Genomic DNA, 26,962 nt, shown 5'->3' with positions numbered 1-26,962 from the left:
TATTAGCCAGTGGAAAAATGTTTATTTCAAAACATTTATTTGCAAAAAGTGCAATACAATAGATGGTGGCTTCCACAAACCGCCAAAAACTGTCAGTGTTGAAGACTCTCCTTCACAAGCTGAGTAACGTGTATCAGATAGTCGGGGAACTCGACTATAGCTTTCTCTCTTGTTTTTTATTTACTTCAAGCCCTTATTAATTTAGTCAATATATTCGTGATTGCTTCTCCTTTAAACATAAGTCAGCCATTAATTCAAATATGTATCTGCAAATATATACACATATGCATTTTTGCGAAATTTAAATAGACAGTAGAAGGGGAACATAACCTGTCTTCTGCCTGAAATGCAAGCTCAATTCAAAATCCCAAGAGGTAGAAAGTCCTTCTGTTGCAATTCCTGTACGAATATTTCAACTGTGCTGTCTAAAGTTTCTCATTTCACTTCACTCTTTTGGGGCTATAAATATCACAGTTATTTATTTGTTGACATTTATATATTTTTTATATTTTTTGCCACGCTGTGCCAATTTATTTATATTAATGTCCCAAGTGATTTCGGTTGCCCATATCAATTGGGTCACAGCTCATGTACGCACATGGTCTTAGATTTGATCCGTTTGTGTTGTTTGGCCATTCCATTTCAAAAATGCGGTTTTCATGATAACCAAATTGAATGTGTGTGGTTGGAGAAACTTCTAAACTGCCTATATCTATATATACCTAATATCTTCTTAAGGGGGAGAGGAAATTAGAAAACCGTGCATTATACTTAAAACTTAGCCTCTAAAAATGTTACTGAAATAACTTTAAAAATATTTACCTTGCAAACTGTAGTTGCTATTTAACATAAGTTACACAGTCCTATTAAGAAGACACTGGCATAAGTTAAGTGATTCGACTATCAGATACCCGTTACTCGGCTAATCAGTTTTTACTTTATGTGCCCTTTATATTAAGTTTGATTACTTCTTCAAAATGCTTGCTAAACAATTTAAAATTGTCTTGCTCCTCTGCAAAGGGTATCATTTAGTTGTTTATTATCTGCTGGCAACAGTATTGTGGGCTCTTCTTTTCGCAAGACTTTTTGTGAGCGATGTTTGTGAGTGTTGTCTCTGCTGGTCATCTCTGGTCGCTTTCTATTTATTCAGAAAGCTTTTGAAATACTTTTGCATCATTTTTTGGCACTATCTTTCTGTCTGTTCGACCGGCTCTTTTTTGTTGGGCAGTTTTTCTTTTCTTCCCAATTGTTTGGAGCTGACAGACGGCAAGCCGCAAACGAAGTGATAGGCCCTGGCATTTTAATTTTTTTCTTTTTTTGGGCTTAGAGCATACTGTATTTCCAAGGAATGTGGCATGGAAATTCGTTTTGACATTTTAATTACGCTTGCAAGAGCGAGCCGTGTAAGTGCGTACGTGCTAACTGGGCTGACACACTAATGCATTCCGGCAAGATTAAGCAATCAGAGGGCTCTTGAACTCTGGCATAATTGGAACAACCTGACAAGCGAGCTGCCATCGGAGGAGGTGGCTAAAGCACTCAATTTGGGCCATCAGCTAGTGCCGCGCTGGCCTGGTTCGCTTTCTTCCACCACTTTCACTTTCACTTCACTCCCACTTTTTCGCACTTGACTCTCATTTAGCGCCACAACAAGTTACCCACCAAAGTTCCTGCTTTCCTCGCCCTATCTAAGCATTCTAATTTACTTTTATATTATGTTGTGTTGATTGCGTTGCCAAGCCGTGCGGATCCATTACAGGATGTGTTAGTCTCCTGCCATTGCTGGTGCTGTCTTCGTTCTGGCCCTTATCACAATGATTTGGCCACCAACGACAAATTGCCGGAAATTGACAACAAATTTCCAGCACACACACGCACTCATATGGGCACATAAGAGACCCATTTACTAACACTCGGGTGCAGTGTTTGCCGAGGTTTCTCTGTTTCTTTTGGCCTGCTCCTTGGCATATCAATGGGACCATTTGGGATCCACACATTGACCGGAATGTGTAATCCAGTCGGGTACATCTTTGACCTCTGTAAAACCCTTTGAAATTTTTTTGTTCGGGCTAAACTCTAAAAGACCGTAATGCTAACTATTTCAAATATGAATTGGCCCTAATGAAATTTGCTGCAAAGACCTTAACGTGTCATTTGGCGCTTTACTAAAGCAATAAAGCCTAGTGAAAAAAATATATGATTTACACTTTTTCCATAAGTGAAAATTTAGTTTAGCAATTTATAGCTTTAGAATCTGCATTTCAACAAAATTATATTCAAAGCATATAAATCTTTTAAGACATTTCATTGATTCTAGTTTAAGCCTTAATAGATTTTCCATTGCTTATCCTAAGCGTATCGTTTCACCAATTTTAAAGCTGGATTATACAGAATATTAATGTGGATTCTAATGCATTTCGATACTAAGCAGGCTGCCGTAGAAGCTTCGGGATTTGCATATACAATGAAGGATTCCAAAGTACCCTGAACAACCACATCCATCCACCCACATTCACTCAACCGCTGTCAGTTGCACTTTTGTTTTAGTCCATAGACCTTGGTTTACGTGTACAAATGCATATGTATATTAGTGGCGGGTCGCATAGAATTCGGGTTCATCAATCACTTATGGAAATCAATACGCTTTCCATTATACGCAAAAGTAAGTGGAGGGGGGGAACCTGTATTGTATTGTATTTTGATGTTTTTGAATTCCCAAACGAATTGATGGCGGTTTGGTTGCTTCTGCACCTCAATTCACCTTTTGTTTCTTTAGTATGATTGGAAGTTTTTAAATGCAGGCGTTTTTAAGCTTATTTAGCCACTATAAGTGGTTAGTTAAGACGTGCCTGCAATATAAAAATAGTGGAAAACGGCTCGGGGTCATTCCTTTTAATTTAGGATCCTTAACAGTTTCTACTCCAACGGAACATGAACAACCCCGTAGGTTTCTCAGCTTTTCCCACAGATGGAGCTTTGTCGTTCTGTCACGTTCCCCTCTCGTTTTGTAGACTTTTCTCTTGGTCTTCCATCTGACGTCATGAGGTCGCAACTGACGTCACAGAAAAGCTGCAATGTTTACACGCAACGCAACGGAACGGAAAGGAATGGAATGGAATGGATATCCTTATGTTCCTATTCCGCACGTGTCTTTCGCGCCAAATTCATTGTTGGCGCCTCTGTTTTGTGGCTGTCCTTCTTCTGGGTTACGGGAGCTACCGCCCGTAATTCTCAGTGCCGGAGAGGAGCAACGCCTGCTCTTACGCTTCTTTGTTTCTTATATAACACGTGTTTTGGACAACAGTTGAGGCTCACAAAGTAATGCCCGTACACTGGCCAAAATAGGGTATACAATGGGTATTCAAAGATATTAAGATTGTTGTTAGTTTGGAGGTCAAATTCGATTGAAATTGTCCCATTTCGATTATAGTTTTTGTGTTGTAAAAATTTGTGAACGTGTTTTGTAAACTTAGCTTGCCCTTTATTGTGCTTATCTTTAAAAATAAGTTAGTTTTAACGACTAGTTCCATAACTTTATATGCAGATAGTCATATAAGGCCAATATGAAAGCAAATACATTAGATGTTGAAATTATATGATCTTAAAAAAATTGCAATCACATATTTTTATCACAATTATTTTGTTGGATCGGAAATATTATGTCTTTCCATGGACGATTTTTTTATTTCAGCCAAAGTATAATTAACGTTTTTAATGTGACATCGGTAAGATTTATTTAGTGATTTGAGTATCTTTATTTGGCGATGCCTTAACTCATTATGCAGACTTGTCCAGCTGACTACTCTAGCTCTAGTAACCTGCGTGCAGCATTCAGTGTCGCTAAAGAGAGCTGACATTCAGAAGAGCACCAATGAAGAGCGGGCTCAAAGGACCAAGACACAGATGCACGCACACAGACACGCCTGGTGGGTCGTCCTGCTCCTGGTGGTGCGTGACTTTGGACTCCTGCTGAAGCCAGTTACGAAAAGATTGGTAGCAGTGCCTCAGTTCGTTTGTGCTGCCAGTTGGATGCAGAACGCCTCGACGACGAATCGAGCGATATATCCTTAAAATCAAGGAAAATATATGCGGTATGGTGTGCGCGACTGTCACCTTCGAGAATTAATCAGAATGTATTTGAACGGCATTATCCTTGTGGTAGCATCATAGCGCTTGTGGTGTGCCAAACGAGGCCATCGCCCACGTGTCGGCCGGATTTGTTGTGTTAATTAGTGGAAAATGTCAGGCCCAAAAAGGAAATATATAATATAAAACAACGAAGGTTGGGCTGCAGAGAGTGAAAGTTATTGTGTGTCCTTGGACTCGTGGGAAAGTAATGATAATATATGAGTACTCGTCGAATAAAGCAACGAAAAATACGTCAAGAAACAGCAAAAATATGAGAGTTTAAAAGTGTGTTGGAAATCGAGAATTCCGTCAAGTGCGTGGCTCAAACGAGGACTTTGTAGAACACTTTCGTGCGCAGCGTTTGAAGAAACTCCTATTTTTCGCCCAAAATCGATCCGCCCGTTGTCCCTTGGCTTTGTTTACCGAGCGCAGTGAATTATTTTCAAGTGAACATTTTTATTTTTACATATGCTGTCGTGTATGCTTATGTGAAAGGCCCCTCAGGTATTTCGCTGTAGTTTTTGCCTCCGAATCGCCTTGACACATTTCGTTTTGGCCATTGCAACGAGCTTCATGCCACCACGGCTCATGGGATGCTGCAGTTTATTTTGCTTATCTGGCGCTCACCCGACAATATTTCTTGCCACACCCACCCGCACACTGATTGTTGTCAGTGGCTCGTTCGTGGCTGAAATTTTCAATTAGGTTTTATGACACATTTCATCCGCTGCCATCGATGCAGTCGACCCTTAGCAGTCTGATTTGTATTTTGTGCTCCGCCCATTTAGAGGAAATTGCCCAAGCAGCGCTTATTTGCATACCAATTAAGTTTATTATATATTTACTTTAACTTTCATTAAGCCACTCGGCGATGTGCAGCCCCCATTTTTGTGGCTTGTTTTGGTAAATGGGAGTAAGCAAAGGCAAAGTTAATTAGGTTGCCAAAGGTCTCGGCAGTGACAGAACTAATTTGAAACTAAAAATTTAACTTAGATAGTTTTTTCAACAAAATCGATTAACTTATTCTGGAAGTTTTTTAAACATAACCACAATTTATTTAGGCTCAACTAAGGAAATTCTCGTTAAGCACTTCTTTTTTCAAACCGAATGTTATGAAAAATAAAATTCCTTCTCATTCGGCAAATTATAAGAAAAAAAAAATTTAATTTAAGTAAGGAGGTTGCATATTAACAAAATTATGACTTATTTGCAAGTACATATGTGCAAATTTACTTATAAATGTTAAATTTATTTTGATATTATGCCCAGCTTAAAATAAGTTACATATTGTTGAGTTTAATTTTTACGAAAGTCAAATTAATCTTTAAAGTAAAATGGTGGCATCATAATATATTAAAACATCAAACAACGATTTTCATTTAGTTTTCCTTTGAATTCATTTTGCGTAAAGAGTAAAATCAAATTATATTTTAATGTACTTTCCAACTTATTTATGTTCCCGATAATAAAGTCAACCCCAGTATTTTCTCTTGGCGAATAAAACCAATTGCAAACGGATATGGCAAGAGTGTAACGATATCGAAAACCCACAAAACCTAAAATAATAATATACATAAAAATAACATAAAAAACAAACCTATATTAGCTTAACCAAAGGCAACAAGGACATAAATGGGAGGGTCGTAAAAGTTCTTTAAGGCGAGCTGCACACATGGCGTATGAGTAATATTGCATTTAATTCCCCACTCATTTTCAAGAGGCTGCAAGAGTAATCGAAAAATTAGAAAGATAAGGGAAGCAGATAGGCAGCCAGTTCAGTGACTGGGTAAGCTGGGAAAATACCTTAAAAAGCTAAAAGTGAAAGCTTAACAAAATTGAGAAAAACCACCAAAACAGCCAGCAACGAGGGGAGTGCGGCGAAAACTTTTGTGGCTACGTGGCTGGGACTTTTGTATGGGCTCCCAGGGGGCGGGGATGACACAGGATGTAACAGGCTAGGCTAATCCCTGGCTAACACCGCATCACCAGTGGAAAGGGGGATTTTGGCCAGAGGCTGGCAAAAGGTCGGGTTAATCTACGGGTAGGCCACAGAACAAAAAAAGCAGAGGGTCGGGTAGGTTAAAATATCTGGCATATAACTTTTACATACTTCTTCTATTAAATATGTATGTGCAAATCATACGACCTCAATGCAGCCATTCTCATGCATTACAAATGAAGAACTTTGAAACTCAAACAGGGGGTCCGAAGTTATAGACGAAGTATCTGTATTCCCACCAGGAACTGGCTGCAGTTAGGCAAATTTATAGCGTTTTCGCTTTTTGAGATTAATTAAAGTGGACCAATTTCCACTTGTTGTCCTAAGAGTTATTTTGCCATGTCCCATTTAGATTGATTACTTTTATATTCACTTGGCACTCTGCGAATCCCGCTGTGGATAGCATCGCCAGGCTCCTCTCGTATAATTGACTAATGAGCCAAAGTTCATGGTTCAGTAAATGTTTGTAGGCTTGTTGGTGACATTTTGGCGTTGTCGGAATTTAGGATTTGAAATGAAAACTGGGCTTGTTTGTGCTAATTCCATTGGCTAATTGCATTTGTCTGATAGATTTCACAAATAAATTTAAAACTAATACTGATTTACATATATGAAATTTAAAGCATTTTATTTGTTATTCATAAATGATCATATTAAACATAAGCTTTTGCATTGGAAATTATTTGCTTTTTGTTTTCTTCTGCACACACTTTTTGATGATTTTATTTGATTTACTTTTGGGATCTAGGGCAAAACTGGTCTCAAAAAAATAAAAATCGTATAATCCAATCTCTTCCTGGTAAAACATTTCAACTTTTGCCCCAACTTCTGCCCCAAAGCATTTGTGGTTGACATTTGTTGTGGGTCCCCCAAAACATCTTAATGCTTATTTTTATCTGATAAGTGATGACGGTTGCGGCAAAAAAAAATTACTTGAGTGCCCAGACTGACTCAATTCCTGGTTGTTTGTTTGGCTAAATGTATAACACAGACAACTTATCACGCTGTATTAACCCAAACTGTATGTCCTCTGTTATTTTCTGATTTTTTCCTCAGAGTCTGATCCCACGCCCACTCAGCAGGGGCATCGTTTGTTTATATATTATTTGCCTGTTACGTTCGGGAGATTCATCGAAAGAAATTCATCGTCAACCTACATTTTTCAGATTTTTTTGGCAGCAAAGTGATTCTTTGCTGCCACTTTCTACTCTATGTTCAGCATTTTTTGGCAATCCTTCTAATCCTTTTAGTTCTTTAAGGAAAATTACATTCAGCTTGAATATTGAAGAACTTGAATTATCTATGAACGTAAAAGTCAGTTCGGTTAGCAACTTTAGTTTAATGTGCATCATCCACTTGTGAAAGTTGTTCCTCAACTTTTCCTTCAAAAGTTTTGCCCTGAATGTGGAATAACAATGTGCACATCGATGCTAAGCCAAACGTTAAGTTTTAGATATAGAATGTCTACTTGAATCGGCGAACAAACTTGTTTGACTTGCTAATTTAAACCTTTTTTTAGGCAGGTGTGAAAACGACGCGAATATGTGGTTTAAGGATAACTTTTCTCCTCATATCAAGATGCAAACAGAAGAAATGGCATGGCAAAGTAGAAATAAAAATTCAATTTCCCGACCGCAAAAAGTTAAACTTTTCTTAGCAGCCACAAATCAATTTCAACTTGGCTAGTGTAACCGCCGAAAAGAAAAAAAGAACGGAAAAGGGAAAACAAAACTCTTTCATGGATGTTGGCCAAGAATTAGGGAAAAGTGTTATACAATTCTAGAGATAGAGAGCAAAATGAAATGCAATGAAAAGAAAGCGGGTGAAAAGCTGGCTGATGAAAGAGATTAAAGAAGCTTTGCAATAGCAAACATTTTCCAGCAAGCAGTAATCTTCCTTTAGTTTTAAAGACTGATTATGTTTGTATTTGTTTAAAAAAGTTAGGCCGAAGCGCTTCTTCTTATTAATAATAAAGTTATTAGACTCCAAAAATTTTCGCATAAGAACTTTATAAACTAACCATGGAAGCTTTTTTTGTACATCTTGTGGCCTTACTTCCTGAACCTTTTGAATGGGGGAAAAGGTCACGCTTTGTGCAAAAATTGGGTTCAAAGCGCTGCTGATAAGGGTAAGCGAATGCTGACAACTTTGACCAGTTCTTTAGAAGGAGGACATTCATTTCACATGCAAATGGTGTGGGTGGTACTCAGACAACGAGCAGATCACACAGAATCGTTTTAATAGGCTTACTTAGGATGTCAACCTAGAATAAAAGACTCTTAGAAAGCGGATTCACCTTAGCTTTAAGGAACTTTCCTCCAAGGAGTGTAAAGACTGGTCGCGCACATGTCGACATATATGGTATTATGTGCTCATTCCGGGGCCTGGCTTTGTTTTTACACCATTTAATTTATGGCCAACACATGCTAGGCCAACACATTTTTTATTGTGCCCCCTTGACGATAATCCTCCCTCCAACAATTCCCACATGTTTACAGAACTTCTGTTTGTCAGCCATTTTGAAAGACATTTCCTTTTCGGCCCCAACAATAAATGTTCTCTGTGGTGATATAACGAGGAAGAAACTATTGTCATATGTTTCACTTTTCCCGGAAAAATCCATCCTTTTTCCTGCTTTCCGGACTCGGGGTGAGAAAGTTCATTAATTGATAAGGAGGCAACTTTGCTTATGTGCGTCGAATTTCAGACAGGGGAATTGTTCTGCGACCACAGCTAGCTAATAAAGGGCAGTCTATTTCCAGAATTATATTATGGACCTGAATATTCATGAATACTATAAAGGTCCTCAGATATAAGAAACACTGGCAGTAATATTTAGTTTAGTAATCAGAAAGGTTAAAGTTATAAGTGTTCTTACTTCTCCTGGAGTCAAATTATAAAAAAGTTGCTTTAAGGTACGACCATTAGGGTGATATAAAATCGAACACCTTTAAGAAGGTCGTGGTAAACAGATATAAATAAATAATAAAAAAAAATTATAATCTTAAAAAATTATACGAAATTTCGATACTCCGAAATAGACATCTTATTTTTCGAGATTGGGTTTATTTTGCACATTTTTATTTGTTTCTGTTTTGGATGGCATCCATAAAGTATTCTATTTAATATACGTTTGTAATCGTGACCTTGCAAATGTCGCCAAAGTACATTGGCCCCAAAATCCGGGCCACTTAATATCGTTTGACTCTGAACCATTTAATGTCTTGGTTTTGGGAAACTTTCGCTGGCCAATCGCGTGCAACACTAAAGTTACTGTTTAGAAAAAGTGGGCGTGGCTCCAGTTTAGCACTCTTTACATTTGTTAATTGCGGCACTTAGTTGGCCAAGTTATGGTTTAGCATGCAAATGACCTTGGGGAGCTTTTTACTTTCTTTAAATAATTGTTGGGCCCATAACATAAAACTCAACTAGCCGAAAAGAGTAAAATAAAATGTTTCTTAATACAGCATAGGGATAGTGATAATTTTGCAGTTAACGAAAATCTACCGACAAATGGAAGTGTTCCCAAAAAAGGCGCTAGAAATTTTAATTTTGTTCATTTCTCGTGTACGCCATTTGGCAAAACTGCAGCTTTTTGTTTTGGGGTGTGCGTGGGTGTGTCTCCTTTTGAAATTTATTTTTCATTATGCTGATGAGAAGAGCTGTTCGCCACGCCTCGAGCTCATTTCAGCTTGAAAAGGGTCTGTTAACTAACTTATTTTAGGAGAACATAATTTGATTAATTAATAATATTAAACATGGAAAGTTTTGTATAAACAAGGCCATTTTATCTTTTCAGTACCACAATACTAATGAAATAACGTAAAACATGTAGAAAAGGCTTAGTTTAATTTATGTATACTCGTAAAAGGAAAGTCCTTAGTTGTTTGTGAGTAAAAGTTATAGTTTATGTATTTTATGGTTTAATATAACAATATATATCTTGATGATTTTCAAATTTTTTTTATTTTGAGGTAAAGCAATAAATCAATTATCAATATAAAATACATATTGACAAACAATTTCCACCAAAAAATTAAAAACCTGAAATTTTTAATAGCCTAAATTATGGGTAAGGCTGTTGTAGGGATTTCCCAAAGCGACTTAGAGATTTTCATGGGTTTTGATTGATTGAATGGCTGTCTGATTGATCGTCTTGGTATTTGAACCCTAAACTTTTGCAAATTTTTGCGTGCTGCAAGTTGGCTGCAGTCAATTAACCAACCGACGATTTGTGTGAGATAGTGGAGGGGTCACGGGTCATCAATTTATCAATGTCACTTAGTTGCAGAAAATAGCGATGTGGTCAAAGACGAGAGCGGGATCAAACGACGGAGAGAGACAGCCAATTGTTTGGGCTGATTGTGCTTAATGAAGTGTCGGATATGTCATGCGCCCAGACAATAAACAAGCCTTCGCAGTCCGCAGACCGTACTCGGTGCAGATGCATCTCTGAGATACAAAGCATGACCGGGCAAAGTGAAAAGTAAGCAGTGTCAGCGAACCGCGAGTGTGAGAACCCAGCTAAATTATGTAGACCTGGTCAGAACCGGTGACCTGGTCAGAATCGTACACATATCTCGTATCGCCTCCCGTGCCGAAGGACATGAGCCAGAACCTTCAAGTGAGCTACACCGCTTTGGCCATGTCGGACGATAATCAAACCTGCAGCTACTCGATGCCCTCGGTGGCCTCGCCCAGCCTCAATCACCGTCTGCAGCGCAATGTCAACTTCAACGACGACCTCAACGACTTGGCCGGCTACCCTCCTCAGCAGCTGCCCCCCGCTCCGGCGGTCCGCCGCTTCTCCAAGTCCATTTTCCAGCGACCGCGTTCCATGTCCGTTTGGAGTGACATCAGCCGCAGCAGTATGCGTCTGGATGAAAGGTGAGTGACGGCTCGTGTTGGGTTTGGTTTAGGGGTTTGCGGATCGAAGATCGAGGCCCCATGGCTTTCGCATTCCGTACACTGGGGAAAATTATCTTTCATTTCCTTGTCTTGGTTTTTGTATATCATAGGACGATAGACTACGTCCTATTAGGCCAGGATATCGAATTGTATAGGTGCTTATTTAAACCTAACTGACAAGAGATTTTATATGTCAGCATGCATGAATCCATACAGCTGCCGCAGGAATAATTCCTAGATACCACGTCATGATGTTTTTTCCTAAACAGTTAGGGCATTTGGATCGACTGTTGTTATTTTTGCATCTTGGCTTTACTTCATTCTATATGCGAATGTTTTCTCTGTGCGAGCCGGTGGTTCCAAGGCGAGTGGCGCAATGTGGTTTGGTATTCAGTTGGCTGGCTTTCCTTTAGGCGAATTTATGTGTTTTTTGTATGCTTTGGCTGATTGCGTGCGTTGAAATATACATAAATATTTGCTCTTATCCGTATAAAGGCCTGACAAAGGGGAATACTACCTAAGTGATTTTGTTTTTTCGGGTACGTGCCACCCAAGCCCCATCTGATTACAGCTAATCTATCAAGGACGAAAAATCCATTGAATGTTGGCATTGATTTTACGAGACATTCTCCCAAATGGTTCACCATTCCTTTTTTACCAGAAAAAGTTGGTATTAAAGCAAACAAAGGAATTTACATTTTATATGCATATTTCTCCTAATTAATACAAAACCTTGCTTTTTTCAACGGGAATATAATTTATTTTAAATATATTATAATTTTTCCACTGCTTGTGAAGTTGCAAATTTCATTTGCGTCGAATAATAAGGTTCTACTATTTAGGCACCAATGAGTTTTTTATTATCACGGATTTACGCTTATTAAATCGTTCTATTCCCATGCTTGCGCATTTCAACTAAGCACACAATTTATGCATAATTGTTTTCCATAAATCCAGCAACTTTGCGCAAATATAAATCTGAGCGCCATGTGCTGCAGCTATTAAATTTACTCTTGAATGTTTGGCAAAAGCTTGAATCAAATTTGACTTCCGCGCAGAATCGCTTTTGCGTGGAAAAACCGCCTCGAGGTCAATTTAATTTTGTTTCAGCTCTTTGACTTTTATTATCCCGTTATCCAGTGCTGTCTGTGATTATTGTATCGCCGTCCAAGAGCGGCATTAATGGGATTTGGATATACGAGTGGGAGAGGAACCACTGAAGGACCACTTCTACATGCCCAAGTGCTAATTTGAAATAGATGAGTACAGATAATTATATGAACAATACGCTTACTCATGGCACTTTGCTATCTTTATAGACATAAACCATCCAGGCCGATTCAACAATTGTTTGAGTTTTGTGGCCAGCGTGTTTGTAATGCAAGTGGCTTGGGTTTGGTCGGCAGGATGTGGCACGTAGCTGCCAGCCGGAAACTGGGCTTAGAAATTTTTGAATGAAATATGAGAAGTCCAATGTGGTGGGTGGCAGTTCGAGACACTCAGACCAAACAAGTGCCAGGAGGCTCGTTAGTTTGCTGTGCTAACTTTCGGGGCTTTTGTCTGCAGCTCAGTCAATTTACATCGTCAGCATGTGAATGCCAATTAGTGCAAATAACTCAATTATGCTCGGTTCTCCCCTAATTTCGGTGTGTAGATATCGGCACCTCTTTAATTGCTGATTACACCAATGGGTAGAAGCCGACCTGGCGATTGGCTTGTCATCTCCTGGCTTGGTGCATCCCTAGTCTGTGGGAAAACCATTAATTAAGCGCGGTTCCGCAATGGATTCCACCCCCTGTTAATGTGAAAGCGTGTAATTGAAATGAATGATTATCACCGGGCTTAAGTAAAGTGGGGTAGTGGAATACTAGACTTGGTTTAACGTCGCTTTAACGGCGTTTCGTGGCTGAGATCTCAACTATGCGCAGCACTTGGCCAAGTCTCTTATGTAGCGTTTAAGCCATTTTATTGCCATAAGCACACAAAGCTTCACCTCTTCACAACAAAAAATCCCTCAACAATAGCCCATAAAAGTCGGTACAAAACCGCCACCCAGCTCCGGCTCATATATCAAGAGCTAGTGAAGAACATTAAGAGGTTTAGTTTCTAGTCACACACACCTCACGTTGGACACTTTAACGTTGGAAGGGGATGAGATACAATAAAATACTTATTGTCTGAGTACATACTCACTTCGAGCAACAAAGCCAAATGATTACCCAAAATATTTTAAATCATTGTATATAATATCGAGACCAATCTGGTATTTCTTGAGAATATAATTTATTATATATATTTTAAATTAAATATACATAAACCATCTTTCTAATCAGCATGACCATTTAAGAAACAAAACTTTTCTCCGAGTACTTATTTTATTGTTTCATAAATTGTTCTCCTTTCTTTTGCAGGTGAGTAAAAGTGTCTAAATTAACGTAAGATTTTCGCCCTTGACTGTGGTAAGTATAAGTAACAATATAAATGTGCGCAGAATAGACTTTATCATGTGTAAACTTGGTTATTTGTCTGTTAGGAGCCCACGAAGTTACCTCTTGACTGGTGCGCTATTAATAATGTTTTATCTGAAAGAGAACACCTTTTGTCTGCGTTTGTTGTTCCAAGGCGAATTCCTCAAAGGAATTTGTGAAATTCGCAAATGACTTTTCGCATTCCGTAGTGGTCTTTGCTTTCATGGACCGCATTTCATCTTTTCCCTTACATCCCCATAAAACAATCATAAAAATGCCGCAAATCATCACGGCCGAAGGACGACCCTTCTTGTTGGTCCTGCAGGTGAATAACTCCTGGTTTTTCCGCACTATGCCGCAAATTTTGCAGTGCCTGCGATGCGTCCTGTGTTATGGTTAATGTTTTCGCATTGTTTATGTTACGTTTATGCCCAGCGTCGTGTGCGTGCCTCCTAATTGTGTTTTACGTGCGAGTTTGCTACCCCGTACATCCAAACTCTGGGATATGTGCTGTCAATGTCAAAGTACGAGATACAATGTGTAAGTCCGACGTGAAACGGTTCTTGCGCAATTAGCAGCGAGTTAAATCTCTTTAGCCTGTGAGTTCTTGGTCTCTGTGGCATTTCAGTTTCGAATTTCCATCATTGTCTGATAATTCGATACAAATATTGTTACTGATACGTTTCAATCGTCTTACTATATATAAAAGAGTATATCTGGGTAGTCATTTTTTCTATCCAATGTACAATATAAATAATACTACTCTTACAAATAGTAAATTTTTTTTTGTGAGATTTTAAGATTCCTTTCTATGTACTCTACACACTTATTGAGTTCTTAGAAAGGTATATAATTATATCACATTTTAAATACGAAGAGGTATTTTTTCAGGCGAAAGTGAATGACTAACCATAATTTCTGCTTATGCCTACAACGTTTGTACAAATTTGAATAATGATATTGGGCTGTTTGATTTGCTCGAAAAGCAAAGTGGATAGAATAGAAAATACTTTAAGGGGCTTAAACATACCAAGCGGCCCACTTTAGTGCTGATGAATGTTGCGTCGGATATGAATAATACATTCAGTTTCGCATTTTATATGATTATAAAGTCGACAAATTTCGTCATCCTGAATTTATGGACTTAACAATTTGCAAAGCTAGTTCGCAATGCGGCTGCTCCGCAAGCAAACTCGATAAATCGAGTGCGCGTTGCCTTGCTCAACTACTTAATAACATTTTCCAAGCACACTCCGTCGCAAGTCCCTACTCAGCAACCGTTAAGCGATTCGCTATTCATAACCACAAGGGTAAATCCATTTAAAGGCATTGCTCCTTGGATGGTTAATGTGTTGTGCAGCATACTTTCCGGCGCGCGTCATAGCGCACATTACGTATACGCCTCGTTGCGTCATAAGGTCTCATTAAAACATTAATGCAACAAGTTCATGGGATGGCAGACCTGAGCATCGCCTAGATTTTTAAATTCATTTTCCACATATAGAATGTGCGTGTGTTAAATTCATTAGTCTGAAATCAACAGGAAGCCAACAGAAACGGCAGCCATTAACGGCCACGACAATTTGCTTTCACTGAAATTGCCAATTAGGCAAGAGGGCAGTTGCAAATGCAGCAGCAGCCCTGAAGGCCAACGGAGGTCAACTAGGGACAGGGACACGATGCTCCGGAAAAGCTGCGAAAATGCCACGGAAAAGGCCACAGAAAATGTCAGTTACATTGAATGTGAACTGTGCCTAAGCAATGACCGCTCTTGGAAGTTGGCGATGAGTCGCACATGTTTTCATTTCCGTCAGTTTCCCTGTTCTCTTTTTAATTTTCATGACCTACCTTTCTCTTTTCTCTTCTCTTACGTGTGGCTCAACCACGTGTTCGTGCTGCTTATGCCTTCACCTTGTTATTCGCAGTTCAAGCTCAAAGGAAAGAGACGTAAAATGTATAGTGCGACAGGACGAGGAGGAGAGTTGAGCGGTGCAAGTGAGCTTCAAAGGACATTGTCAGCTTTTATTGTATTTGGTTGCGCCGAGCTTTTTTTGGAGACTTCGTTTTTGTTAACTTTTTAACAGAACAACAGATGGCGCCATAATATTATTTTGAATATATAATAAACTAAACATTTAAAAAGGATGTTGTTGTCTAAATGGCACTCCAATTAATTTACAACATGTTTCTAAAACGTTTAGGTAATAAGTGCCGTATACTATTCAAAAGTAGGCTTACAAATTTAAGCATTAACTTCCTCTCTTGGTTTATTATTTATTATTCATTGATGTCCAATTTTTCGACAAATTACCTCCACATGAGCTGCATAAATACGTCCGCATAATGTCGATTATATCAACTACAGACAGCAATTGAAATAGCCGTGCGGACTCTCGGCTATCCCATTCCCATGCAATAACATCCTTTGCCCGGGACAACTGCGATTAAGATGCAAAGTGAATATTAGTATGTTAACACACTTTTGCCCCTTGTCACCAGGACCGCTTTCCACTTGACTTGACTGGAGGCAGCTGCCTTGTTTTGTTGTCCCATCCTGGCAACTTGAATGCCTGACCGGCGTCCTTTGGTCTTCGGATGCTCTAGTCCGTTCGTCCTGGCAAACTGTTTGGCTTGAGTGGCCATCCAGCTGCGTGTCCCTGTGTCTGGCATTCGTAATGAAATTCAGAGGAGGAATGCCTGTACTAACCTTAAGCGTCTTGGTTGCCGGCCGACTTTGGTTGGAATTGATTTATTGGCTCAGCTTGAGCTCAGGCCAAATATCTATTTGTTTTTCTTTACGGATTCCTATATATCACTTATCTTAAAATGATTTAGTGGCGAAGGTGAGGCTTAGTTATCTAAGCATCATGCACGATCTTAAGTGGTAACTAATTATTAAACCATATATGTATCAGGAAATATCTTTAAATGGTTTCGTTATTAAATTTTCTATTAAATATGAAACCACAGAAACTGATTTAATTGTGCTAACCAGTTTCTCAAGATACCATTTAAAAACTATTAAAAATATTTAATAATTTTTTCTCGCTGGAATATTTTATAGTTTTGTAGGCGAAGATAAATTTTACTACAATGAATATATGATAGTACAGACGTACATGTTAACTAAGTTTGACTTTTAAATTTTAAACAAAAAAACCAATTCCTTACAGTCTCTATCACTTTTTATAAAAGTCAATTTTTGTAAACTTACTATTCTTCTCTCTAAAAAAAAATGTTTACTTTCTCGCGCTCCCCAACGGGTATCAAATAGTCTTGTCTTGTTTTATTTTTTTAAATTTTGTTTAAGCAGGTTAAAATACCAATTTTTTCTGCCAGCTTCCATTTAACATTTATTATTTGTAGCTTGTACTTCTGTGGCTTATTGCTAAGTTTGAAGTGCCGCAAGTTTCCTGTGGTTTCCGCACACCTGTTGCTGCTTGGCCGAATTTAATTACAGCCGCAAAGCTGAAGCTCGAATTTACAGCTGAGTTGGGTGACGAATCGCAGTGAATTGAGGCTGGGCAGCCATAAACAAGCGTTAATTGCACTGTGAAGTTGCACGACTGTCTGTCTTTACCTTTATTTCCATTTCCCCGACAAGTGCGAGTTATGTGGGAACTTGGCCCAAAAAAGAACAACTGCCAAGTAACATAGCCCAATTGTGGGTCGCACTGTTAGCGAGTTTACAGAGGAGCTTTGAGCTTTCCCCGTTCGGAAAATCCTCCAACAGAGATGTTACTCCGTAACATCGGGATTGTGAAAATATATGTTAGTCGGTCGGATTTGTCGGCATTGTGGAATCGGCATTCAGTTTGTTTTTATACTCTGCACATGAAACATGTGATTTCCCTCGAACGCTCGCCGCCGAAGCCAGAGTTTTCTTTAGAGTTTTTCCCTCGCTGCCCTACCGAAAGAGTGAGCGAGAGAGCGAGTGTTCGTGAGTGCGTTCGTGAGTTTCGTTGAATTGTTCGTGTCGTGTCGTGTGTCGATGACATTTTCCTAAAGCGAGATTTTTTAGTAATGGAAATCGGATTGCTAACTAAAATTGCATCTGCCCACAGTTAGCAGTTATATGTTTAGTCGTAGAATAGTAACTAGTTTTAATAAAATCGCTTAAATAAAAACGCTGCCATAAATCGTAGCCAAACTAGGCGGCTGTGTTATTTTCCACATGGCCCACATAAATCAATAAGACGAAAATAATAAATCACCAAGATCACGTTAAATATTTAATTTCACACCGCATGATACAAGTGGCAATAAAAGTTCCGTGCGAATTTGTGCGCTGTCTACAACTCCACGTGCATAAATAAATGAAGCTGTGACCAGCCAGTTGACCCATGAGCCCATATTTATTGGGGCATCCACCTGAGCAGAATCCCAAGTTCCAAAAGTTTCGTCGTGAATTTATTGCCAATGCCGCGCTCGCGCAATACGGTATCCTCTGGGCCTCATTGTCGGCCAGCGAAAAGCAGCTCAGCTTCAATAAAAACCCTCAGACAACGCTCAAAATCTTAAACACCACACATACCTGGCACTTCCCTGGGCCTAGATAATGCCAAAGGTACGTTGGAACACCGTAACATTCAAGTCTCTCCGCTCTCGACTCAAGTGTGCAATCGAAAGTGAATCCGCATCCGCATCCGTGTTCTGCTTCCGTTATAACGGAAATGTTGTCCTTACCAATTCTCGCTTTGCCTTCCCGGTTGTTTGCTCAACGTGGGTAATTTTTTATATCAATAAAAGTTGATCTGAAGGTACATGCCCCATGCACACTTAAAGTAGTTGGGGGCGCCAGTATTTATCTGGGCTTGGTTCCGCACTCACAAGCCCTCAAAATGATGGGGAATGTTTCAAATGAACAGGAGTAAATAATGCTTGAATCCTTTGTCCTTAAATTTTCCAATAAAGACAACACTCACCGGATTAGCCTGTTAACATGTTGGCTTAAAATTTACAAAAAAAAAAAAAAAAAAAATCAGGTCAATTTCCCTGCTTGAGCTTGTTTAAAAATTTGGTGTGTGTGCAGCTTGGGCAGAAGAAAGCCCCTTGCCCTTTTGCATTTCTTCTCTTTCTCCTCCATTTGCGGTTTTGTACTGAGGTTTGTTGTTTCCGTTGCTTTGTTGCATTTGACATTATGCGCATTAAATGCGCTTGGAATGCTCTGCTTCCTCCGACTTCCTCTGAATTCATCCTTCCTTCCACAAACACAAACTGCGACTGACAACGATAAGAGGATGAGGAGGAGAGTCGGAAGTGTCGATAAGGAGGCAGAAGAGCCGGGAGCCAAGAACCAGGAGCCATAACCAGGAGGAGCCGGGAGTCGGGAGACTGCAGACAGAGGTAGACAGCTGCCAAAGCGCTTTGTAAATTATGTCGTTGAGGGGCTTCAGCTCGAGTAGGTTTTAGGGGGAAAGTAACCAAAACCGGAATAAAAGCACTACCGTATGGCAGGACATAAACATGTGTGTTCGAAAGTTTTTGAGCTTGGGGCACAATGACTGCTCTGCCTTTAATTAAATATGTAGGAACCTGGAGGTGGCGCGGTGTGAAAGTAATTTGAGTTTAATATTCATGCTAATTTAAATTTGAAAACGCAGTTCGCGGCTTACAGTGCGCATACGTAATGCTTAACTTGATTGCTGGCTAGCCGAGCACTTTAGATGGAGGTTTGATTTAAATTACATTAGTAGTATGCGGATATGCATTTTAAAACGAAAGGCACCTTTGTCTGTGACATCAGTTCAGTTTCAAAAGGCCATAAAAAATGAGGCAAATAAAACTCTTAGTATGGCTCTTGGTCGGTGGAGTGGTTTCTGCAAGGGAACAACATACATTTCTAAGGAATTTCCTGGAAGCGGTGCACAAAGAGAGATCTATTTCAACCATTCTTCTTATGCAAAGAAAAGATAATAAAAATGATTTTCTTCACGGACTATATCCCACATCGTGGCCTTTAATTTGCATGGACGAAACTAAAAGAATTGAACTGGTAAACCATTTTAACAAGGACTTTCTGGCTCTGGTGTACATGGAATCTAACGAGGATGCATTGTTACTCTCGGCGTTGGCTGACGATCTTAATCATATCAGAGAGACCAGAATTTTAATCTGGTTACAGATGAGCCCTTCTGAAGTTTTTCTTAAAAATATTGTTTTTGAGGCATCTAAGTACAAGTTCCTTAATCTTGCGTTAATAGAACGTACATTAACAACTCGACGACTTTATCCATTTCCCCAGCCAATGGTGCAAGTGATCGACAAACCTTTTGAGGAAAAGAAAATATATCCCGCTCTTTGGCGAAACTTCATGGGAAAAAATGCTTTTACTGTGCCCGACATGGTGCCACCAAGGAACTTTGATTGCTTTGATCCAAAAACGGGTTTTAGAAGGCCAGCTGGATCTCTCTACAACTCCTTTAAGGAGTTTGCCCACAGATACAATATCACCATGCTACTGAAATGGCCAATCGACACATATATTACTCAAGAAGAAATCATCGCAAGGACTGTTCGGGGAGAGATAGACTTAGCACTAACCGGCCAGTTGATTAGCTTTAGACACCCAAACGGAAGCAGGACACAGCCTCTTTTAGGAGTCACAGCCCTATCCATTACCGTGCCATGCGGACCGGAGTTGCCAATGTTTGATCGGTTCTTTTTGGTCTTCGGGCTGGCCACACCCATCACCATAGGTGGATACTACGTCCTCTTAAGCTTCATGGAGGTCATAATTGGCACCCTAAGCGATCGAGTCAAAGGCCATCCACGACGTGAGAAGTTCCTCAACATGGTACTTAACCTTCGGGTGCTTAGTTGCATTTTGTCCCTGTCTACTCCCCAAGGGAATCGACTCAGGTCCGTCAAGGGACAGCTGACCATTGTGATGAGTGTTACAGGCCTCATTCTGTCGTGCTATGTGGCGGCACAAACTAGCACCGTTCTCACCATGAAACCCCAGTACCGGCACATCAATAACTTTCAGGAACTGCGCGACAGTAACATAACCGTGATTTGTAACCACCATAATTACATGACCATGAAGCAGCAAATGAATCCCGCGTTTTTATCCAAGTTCATTCCGAACATCTGGATTGTGAGTAGCAGAGAGCAGATGAAGATGATCGTTGATTTGAATACGAGCTATGCCTACCAGACATTCTCCTACAATAAGGACCCCTTCACGGTGCTTCAAATGCACACTACCCGTAGGGCTTTATGTAGGTCCCAGGATCTAAATATGGTCAGCGGAATTGCCTATACTGCGGTTCTGGAAAAGAATTCGATCTACGCACTGCCTCTGCAGGACTACACACTTCAGGTCTTAAGTGCCGGTCTGGTCTATCACTGGAGTGACGAAGCGATTCGGGAGCTTATCTCCACACAGAAGTACACACAATTGGAAAAGCTACCCATTGTGATCGGCTATCAAGCGCTAAAGCTGCAGGATTATAAAGTCTGTTGGGTGATACTCCGGATCGGTGGTGCTCTAGCTTTTTGTGTATTCATCGGGGAAGTTGTTGTTGGCTGGATAAAGCGAGAAAGGTTGAGCAAATAAAATTGGACAGGAAAATATCTCATAAATGTTAAATTTATAAATACTAATCAAATGTTTAATACTCAATTCTCTTACACGGTTTTCTTAGTGTTCAAAAATTGTGTGTGCACTCCATATTCAATTCTGAAATATAATAGAGCCACTAACCAAAAAATTATACCATTCTTACCTATCTTCATTATGAAATGTTGTATTAATTTACATTTAATTAATTTTCATGTCAGTACATGACATAGGAATCTGTACTGTTTAAATTGATTACGCGCCTGCAGAGCTTTTTAGATAAGCGCAAGACTTGAAATAAATTATTGCAAAGATGCACGGGTATGACCTTTAAATGGAAATGCATATTTTTAAGAGACTTTAGTTCACTATAAAAATTTAAAAAAAAAAGAGGGGAGCTTAAATAGTTCTTTTCTTGTTGGCTAGGGCAGCAACAGTGACCGTAAAGAAAATTAATTTCATTAAAATATCCTGAAAGCAGTTGGGCAGTAACAAACAATTACTACTATTCTGATACTGCAAGTCACGTTCACAAAAAAAGCTTCTGCAAGGACTATCCGTTATCGTGGCCCATTATGCATTTGGATGAAACTCTATGAAATGAATTGAGTTACTACAATAAGGAAATCATGGGTCTGCTCTAAAAGGAATCTGAAAGATATATTACTCCTATCAGTCCCGTTTTTCTGTTATTGCCAATCAAGAAGACGTGCATAAGTTTGGTAATATTTTGTTAAGACATTCCTCAGCCGAAGCAGGTTGCACTGCTTCCTTGGAGTGGTATCAATATCCATCGTAGTGCCTGGGGACAGGAATTCTCGGCCTATGAACACTTCCACGAATCTTATGCACTTTTGGCATTATGTGTGCTGAAACCAGCAAACTGACCATGAATCCACAATATCGGCACATAAGTTACTTTCAGGAACTGTGCGACCGTAATGTATCCGTAGTTTTCAATCACCACTACTTTATTTTCTACAATCCACCGAAGTTCCTACTAACAACTGGATTTTTAAGTTGCAGGAGCTAATGCTTTGTTTAATAATACGTTTTGATAGCTATTTGTGTTTTCTTATTGGAAGTACTAATGGGCTCTCCTCCAATATAGAAATCAGGAAAAGTGAAACAAATGATGTATTAATTTATAAAGTCTACATATATACATACATATATACACATATAGGATTATTATTAAACACTTGTTTGGCACTCGTAGCGTAGGCTATAAACTTGACAATATACCTGCTTCTAAACACCATAATTTCTTAAATAAATTATTTAAGCGCGAGTGCCGGGGAGCTTACATCATGCCGCCTTCTTTGACTATCTGGGCCCTCATCAATGACAATAAAAACTCAGTCATAAAGGGGCCACAAATGACATATGTGACGATATGCCGGGCATTTATGATGGCTAGGGCCACCAGACAAGAGGCTCTGTCAGCCGATGCCGACATGTCCGTTGCTCAGATTGAGTGTGAGAATAAAGCTTAGAGTCGACATATGAGAACTGGGGTCCCAATGGCCAACCTTGACCTCGAATGAGGGCTGTCCCAACTCCAGGGGTGCGACCATTAATTACTGCATAATAAATGCCTATGATACGATTGATGAGCTGGACGTATCTGACTGCTGGTCAACTGCAATTAGGGATGAAATGGAGCGACCCGGAAAACACACTCGAAAATCAATCGATTGACGTCAGTGAACGAAAATTGGGCTGAAGAAAACAGTGTAAGGTGACACAATCCCGCAAAGGATACACACTGGGAACCACAGGGCGTGTGCGTCACGTGAGCCGTCGAAAGCCCTGGAATGGGTTTAAGGTTTAAATCGAAAACGAAATCCCGCAGCTAAAGTTACGATTGTGCTTCTTTCCATTTTATCATTTAATTAAAATTTAAATTGTAACATCTACCGGAAAATCCGGGAAAACTGAAGTCAGAAACCGAACTTTTCACATATGTATATGTACACGAGTACCCTTTGGCTGTGCCGTCCCACCGTTCAGTGTGAATTATTTATATCACATACAATTTGAATTTCTGGTATTTGCATTTGTCAGATTGTTATTTGCTGATTGACAATGTGTGCCGCTAAAGGAGTGTGTTCCTGATTGGACTACGTTCTCCCAAGGGAAGCCAGCGAAATGGACGCCTCGCATGTCAATCTTCATTCGAGAATGTGCTGAAAGGCCCTAGTTTAAGGTTATAGATTCATTAGAATAAAAACCCATATGTTTACATTACCTTTTTTGCAAGCAAATTCCGCTGGGCATCGCATTTAATTTCATCCATGGCTTTCTTCCCTGCAATGCGAGAATAATTAAACCAACGCTACAATACAATGCATATGCATGCCATTAGTATTTGTCGGTCAATTCGCTGTCAAAATATGGCAAACCAGCACAAGTGGCTGGGTCAGGTCACTTAACCGCATTGAAGCAGTCAGCAAAATATTTGGTCAAAAGTTCATTTTATGTAGGAATGCGCTTTGCAAGCACTACACCAAATAATGTCGCAACAGTTAATGCTATATAGAAAGCAATGCAGTTTGATGTTTTTAAGGATACATCCTCATATATATGTATCAATTACATATCAGTTTTAGAAAACAGATAGATAAGTTGTGTTGTAAATTACAATATATCTGCTTTTCATTGATTATAAATGGACGCAGAGACCAGCAACAAATATAATTATTCAACAAAACGATATAACATATAATACATTTGTTCCATTTTTGCTGTTTTCTATTAGTGTGGAAAAGCCAACACAACGGGCTGCCAAAGATATGGGGGAAAGTCCTGCTGGGCGGAGTGTGAAAAGTAAAGAACCCCAGGGCTGGCGCTGTTTCTGCCAACTGCTCTTCTGGCTAGGAAAAAGTTCTGTTTAAGTCAAATATTGGCCAAGCTTAGCAGCCTGCTCCGCCTTTTCCATTTCGTCCTGGCCCAGGGATATTAAGCGAGCAACGGCAACAGGACAATGCAGATGCAATAAAAAAATATGGTCGGTGCAGAGGGAAAGCGGAGAAGAAAGCTGAATGACTAGTAGTCATTTAAGGGCAAGCTTAAAGAGTCATGGCGAGGAGGCATGGTATTCATCAATTATCCAAGCACAAAATGCATTGAAATTTCCTACAGCTCCGGATCAAGATTTTTATTTCGCTTTACACTCGAAGACCATTTTCCCGCACACGGCTTTAAAATCGTAAATTCACAACTGACAGCTTTTCCAGCCGATGGAAGGGAACGGAACGGGAACGAGTCGGCTTATGTCAGGCCTGGCTAAGTGCATGACAATCACAGATAGTTGGCGGCTGGAGGGGCAGGGAATGTCCTGTTTGGACCCGCTTTCCTGGCTGTTGTTTTTGTTCTTGTTGTTGCAACAAAGGACCAAGCAAACATTCAGACAAACAGCAAACAAACCCTTCGACACATTGCAGCCCAAAGAACAAGGGGCAGTTTGATGGACAGCCTGTCAACGCGCAGTCGGTTCATATTTTACTATTGCATATAGAAGTCTGTCTTTCGGATTAATGGTTTACAACAATTGGAATTTGCGCAAAAACTGGTAGACAATGCAGAGCGGAAAACTAAAATCGCTTTTTCCATTTTCCTATCATTGATTGATGGCAGGGGACCATAGTCAAAGAGTTATAGTTTCAAACCCGTGCATTGTTGTGCTCAAATATCAATCGAATTTATTGCGTCAGTTATACAGATCTGAGTTCCTAGATAAAAAATGTTTAATTATTTGAAGAGATTTTCAAAACTTCAGGCGTACCAAAACTGAGCTCAATTAAACGTTACTTCCAAGAGTTGCCCATTGAAAAATAATGGTGTGTCATACATTAAACATTTACTTCAAATGCCAAAGACGCGCAGCCAACTTGTAAGTCCTGTGTCTATTTGCCAGGATGAGCGGGCGAGTCCTGCCGCGAACTCACAAATGTGCTCAGGTATCTTAGGATAGAGAGCATTATTGATCGCCAATCAAGCTATGACAGTTTGCAAGGTGCATTATCATGCAAATTAATTGCATTGCCCGGCGAACCGTGCATTAAGATGGCCACTGTCACCGACACCGCATTTCAATTAAATCAACACATTGATTTAATTAAATTTCCGCCGTTTTACGAACTGACGCTACTCAGTAGTCTATTTTTTATCCCGCTTTCATGGGGTTGCGGTTGTGCAGGTTGCGTGCTGTTCAATTGAAAATGCCATCGATATGCGCAGCTGCATAATTTATGCAAAAGATTCGCCAGGCACTCTTCATCTTTCAGAGCAAAGCTCTTACAACATGTACGTACCTTGCTGAGTTGGGCAAAGGACGTGGACGAGATGGAAGGCCTGTAAAATGGTTTTTAATATGGCTTTATCAGCAACTTTAAGCTCGTTGTAGGCGAGGGAAAGTGCAACACTCTGTAAGAGTAATTACCAGCATAGTTTGTCCTACTAATTTAGGTCCACTTGCTCCTAAAGAGCCCTTTGGCACAACAATAGCTCCATTAGAGGGAATCGCACGCGTTCGTGGAGAAACTCCATTCAGAGGCTTCTCAAGTGTTTTAATTACAAAAGCGCGACAAACGGCAAACAAGAAGCCACGGCAGCCGACACATGCAATCCTAAGCCGCTTAATTTATTTACACGAGCTCTAAAACAAGCTTGAGTCGCCTTAGCAGCTTGTGCCACCTAAATTTGGCTTAAACGCTCCGAGCCACATGTTGACAGCCAAGAAGTAGGCCGAGGGTTGCCGCCCCAGGCATGTGGCTCGTGTAAACAATTTATTTTTTGTAATTTATGCATGAATAATTAATCGCCACCATTCCAGGCTGTTGCGATTCACACGGACTTTAGCCTGAAAGGAGGATTTAATTGTTCAAATCCACTTTGCTCATATTATGCATCAAAACGCTGATGAGAAAAGAAAATATAATCTTTACAAATTTTCGGTATAAGATCTTTCTTATATATTTTACGCGCATACACACATAATTTTAGCAATGAATAGTGTTGCATGCTTTTAAGATACTGAGTGGTTGCAAACTCCTGTGAGACAACTACACAATCTTGGCACATTCCTTGCCTAATATTTAAATCATTCGAAATTTACAAAATATACAAAATAATACAAACACTGCGATAAATTGTGGGTGTAAGCACCTGACTTACGCGCAAACAACCTTTCTCTCATTACTTATTTAAGCAAAGTTTTCAGAAATTTATTCCAACTTTGGCGCAACTATTTTTCCTGTAAACTTGCCACTTTATTTGTTTGACACGTGCAGCGATGAAATGTTATATTTAGACTGGATGGCAAACTTTTGGCCCACATAATGACTGTTGACAATTGCCAATAAATGCAGATGGGGGGCCGTGGCCCACCCATAAAGGACCCCAACCATATTTTAGGCCTCGCTGAGTGCGATGAGTTTGCCATTTTATTGTATTAACAGCAACAGGCTGTTCAAACACAGGGACGGGAAGTGTACACTCGAAGAAACAGGCCGGCGAAGAAAGGGTAGTGCAAAAACGGATGGCCTTAGGGCCAAGTTGATAATTCTCATGCATAATTCTCGCAGTGGAAGACGTGTTTTATTAGCAGAAACAGCAGGACAGCACCAGCGACCAAATGAATTACCTTTCTCCAGTCGCCCGAACAAAGGCAAATGTATTTTGCTTGTATGGAGGGACAGAAACAACTTTCATTATAGCCGTAAATACCGAAACCAGGGGTGGCCCACCAAGGGGATTCACGGAAAGGGCGGCCCAGTGTTTGCTTAGCGACTAAGGCGGAATTCATTCATTCATTTCTGGCCAACGCAAATTGATTGTTTACTTAATTTCATCATCGATTTTGTCGCTCGGAAAGTTTTTAATCAACACAAG

At 39.8% G+C, this 26,962-nt stretch overlaps 2 protein-coding genes and 1 long non-coding RNA gene across 16 annotated transcripts in view; 2 read left to right on the top strand and 1 right to left on the bottom strand.

The window, feature by feature from the left end:
- The window catches only part of LOC120458731 (potassium channel subfamily T member 2), an 89,751-nt gene that overhangs the window by 13,155 nt on the left and 49,634 nt on the right, over window positions 1–26,962 (top strand). For 4 of the 13 annotated variants that reach the window (XM_039646487.2, XM_039646484.2, XM_039646485.2 and 1 more), the window contains exon 1: window positions 17,356–18,070. The exons of 2 other annotated variants lie outside the window; for them this stretch is intronic. Coding sequence is in view for 3 of the 11 variants with exons in the window: in XM_039646481.1 (XP_039502415.1) it covers window positions 10,734–11,014 (281 nt within the window). In the remaining 8 variants the exon portion in view is untranslated. Of the gene's footprint in view, window positions 1–4,020; window positions 4,092–10,412; window positions 11,015–17,354; window positions 18,071–26,962 lie in introns of those variants that run through there. 7 more of the 13 variants (XM_039646481.1, XM_044006928.1, XM_039646493.2 and 4 more) reach the window with 7 other exon arrangements.
- LOC120458746 lies at window positions 15,764–16,228 on the bottom strand. Of its 2 annotated transcripts, none has more exons than XR_005617221.1 (2): window positions 16,000–16,228; window positions 15,764–15,941 (listed from the first exon to the last, which is right to left on the bottom strand). It is a non-coding gene; the product is annotated as an uncharacterized LOC120458746 (long non-coding RNA). The 2 variants fall into 2 exon arrangements; XR_005617222.1 differs by having other exon boundaries at window positions 16,006–16,228.
- LOC120443938 lies at window positions 19,239–21,064 on the top strand. Its single transcript, XM_039623386.1, has one exon. The coding sequence runs from the start codon at window positions 19,274–19,276 to the stop codon at window positions 21,062–21,064; it is 1,791 nt and encodes a 596-aa protein (XP_039479320.1). The 5' UTR covers window positions 19,239–19,273.

The sequence above is a fragment of the Drosophila santomea genome, chromosome 2L (assembly GCF_016746245.2).
Source record: "Drosophila santomea strain STO CAGO 1482 chromosome 2L, Prin_Dsan_1.1, whole genome shotgun sequence".
NCBI classification, from domain to species: Eukaryota; Metazoa; Arthropoda; class Insecta; order Diptera; family Drosophilidae; genus Drosophila; species Drosophila santomea.
This window is presented reverse-complemented; position numbering and strand designations above follow the sequence as displayed.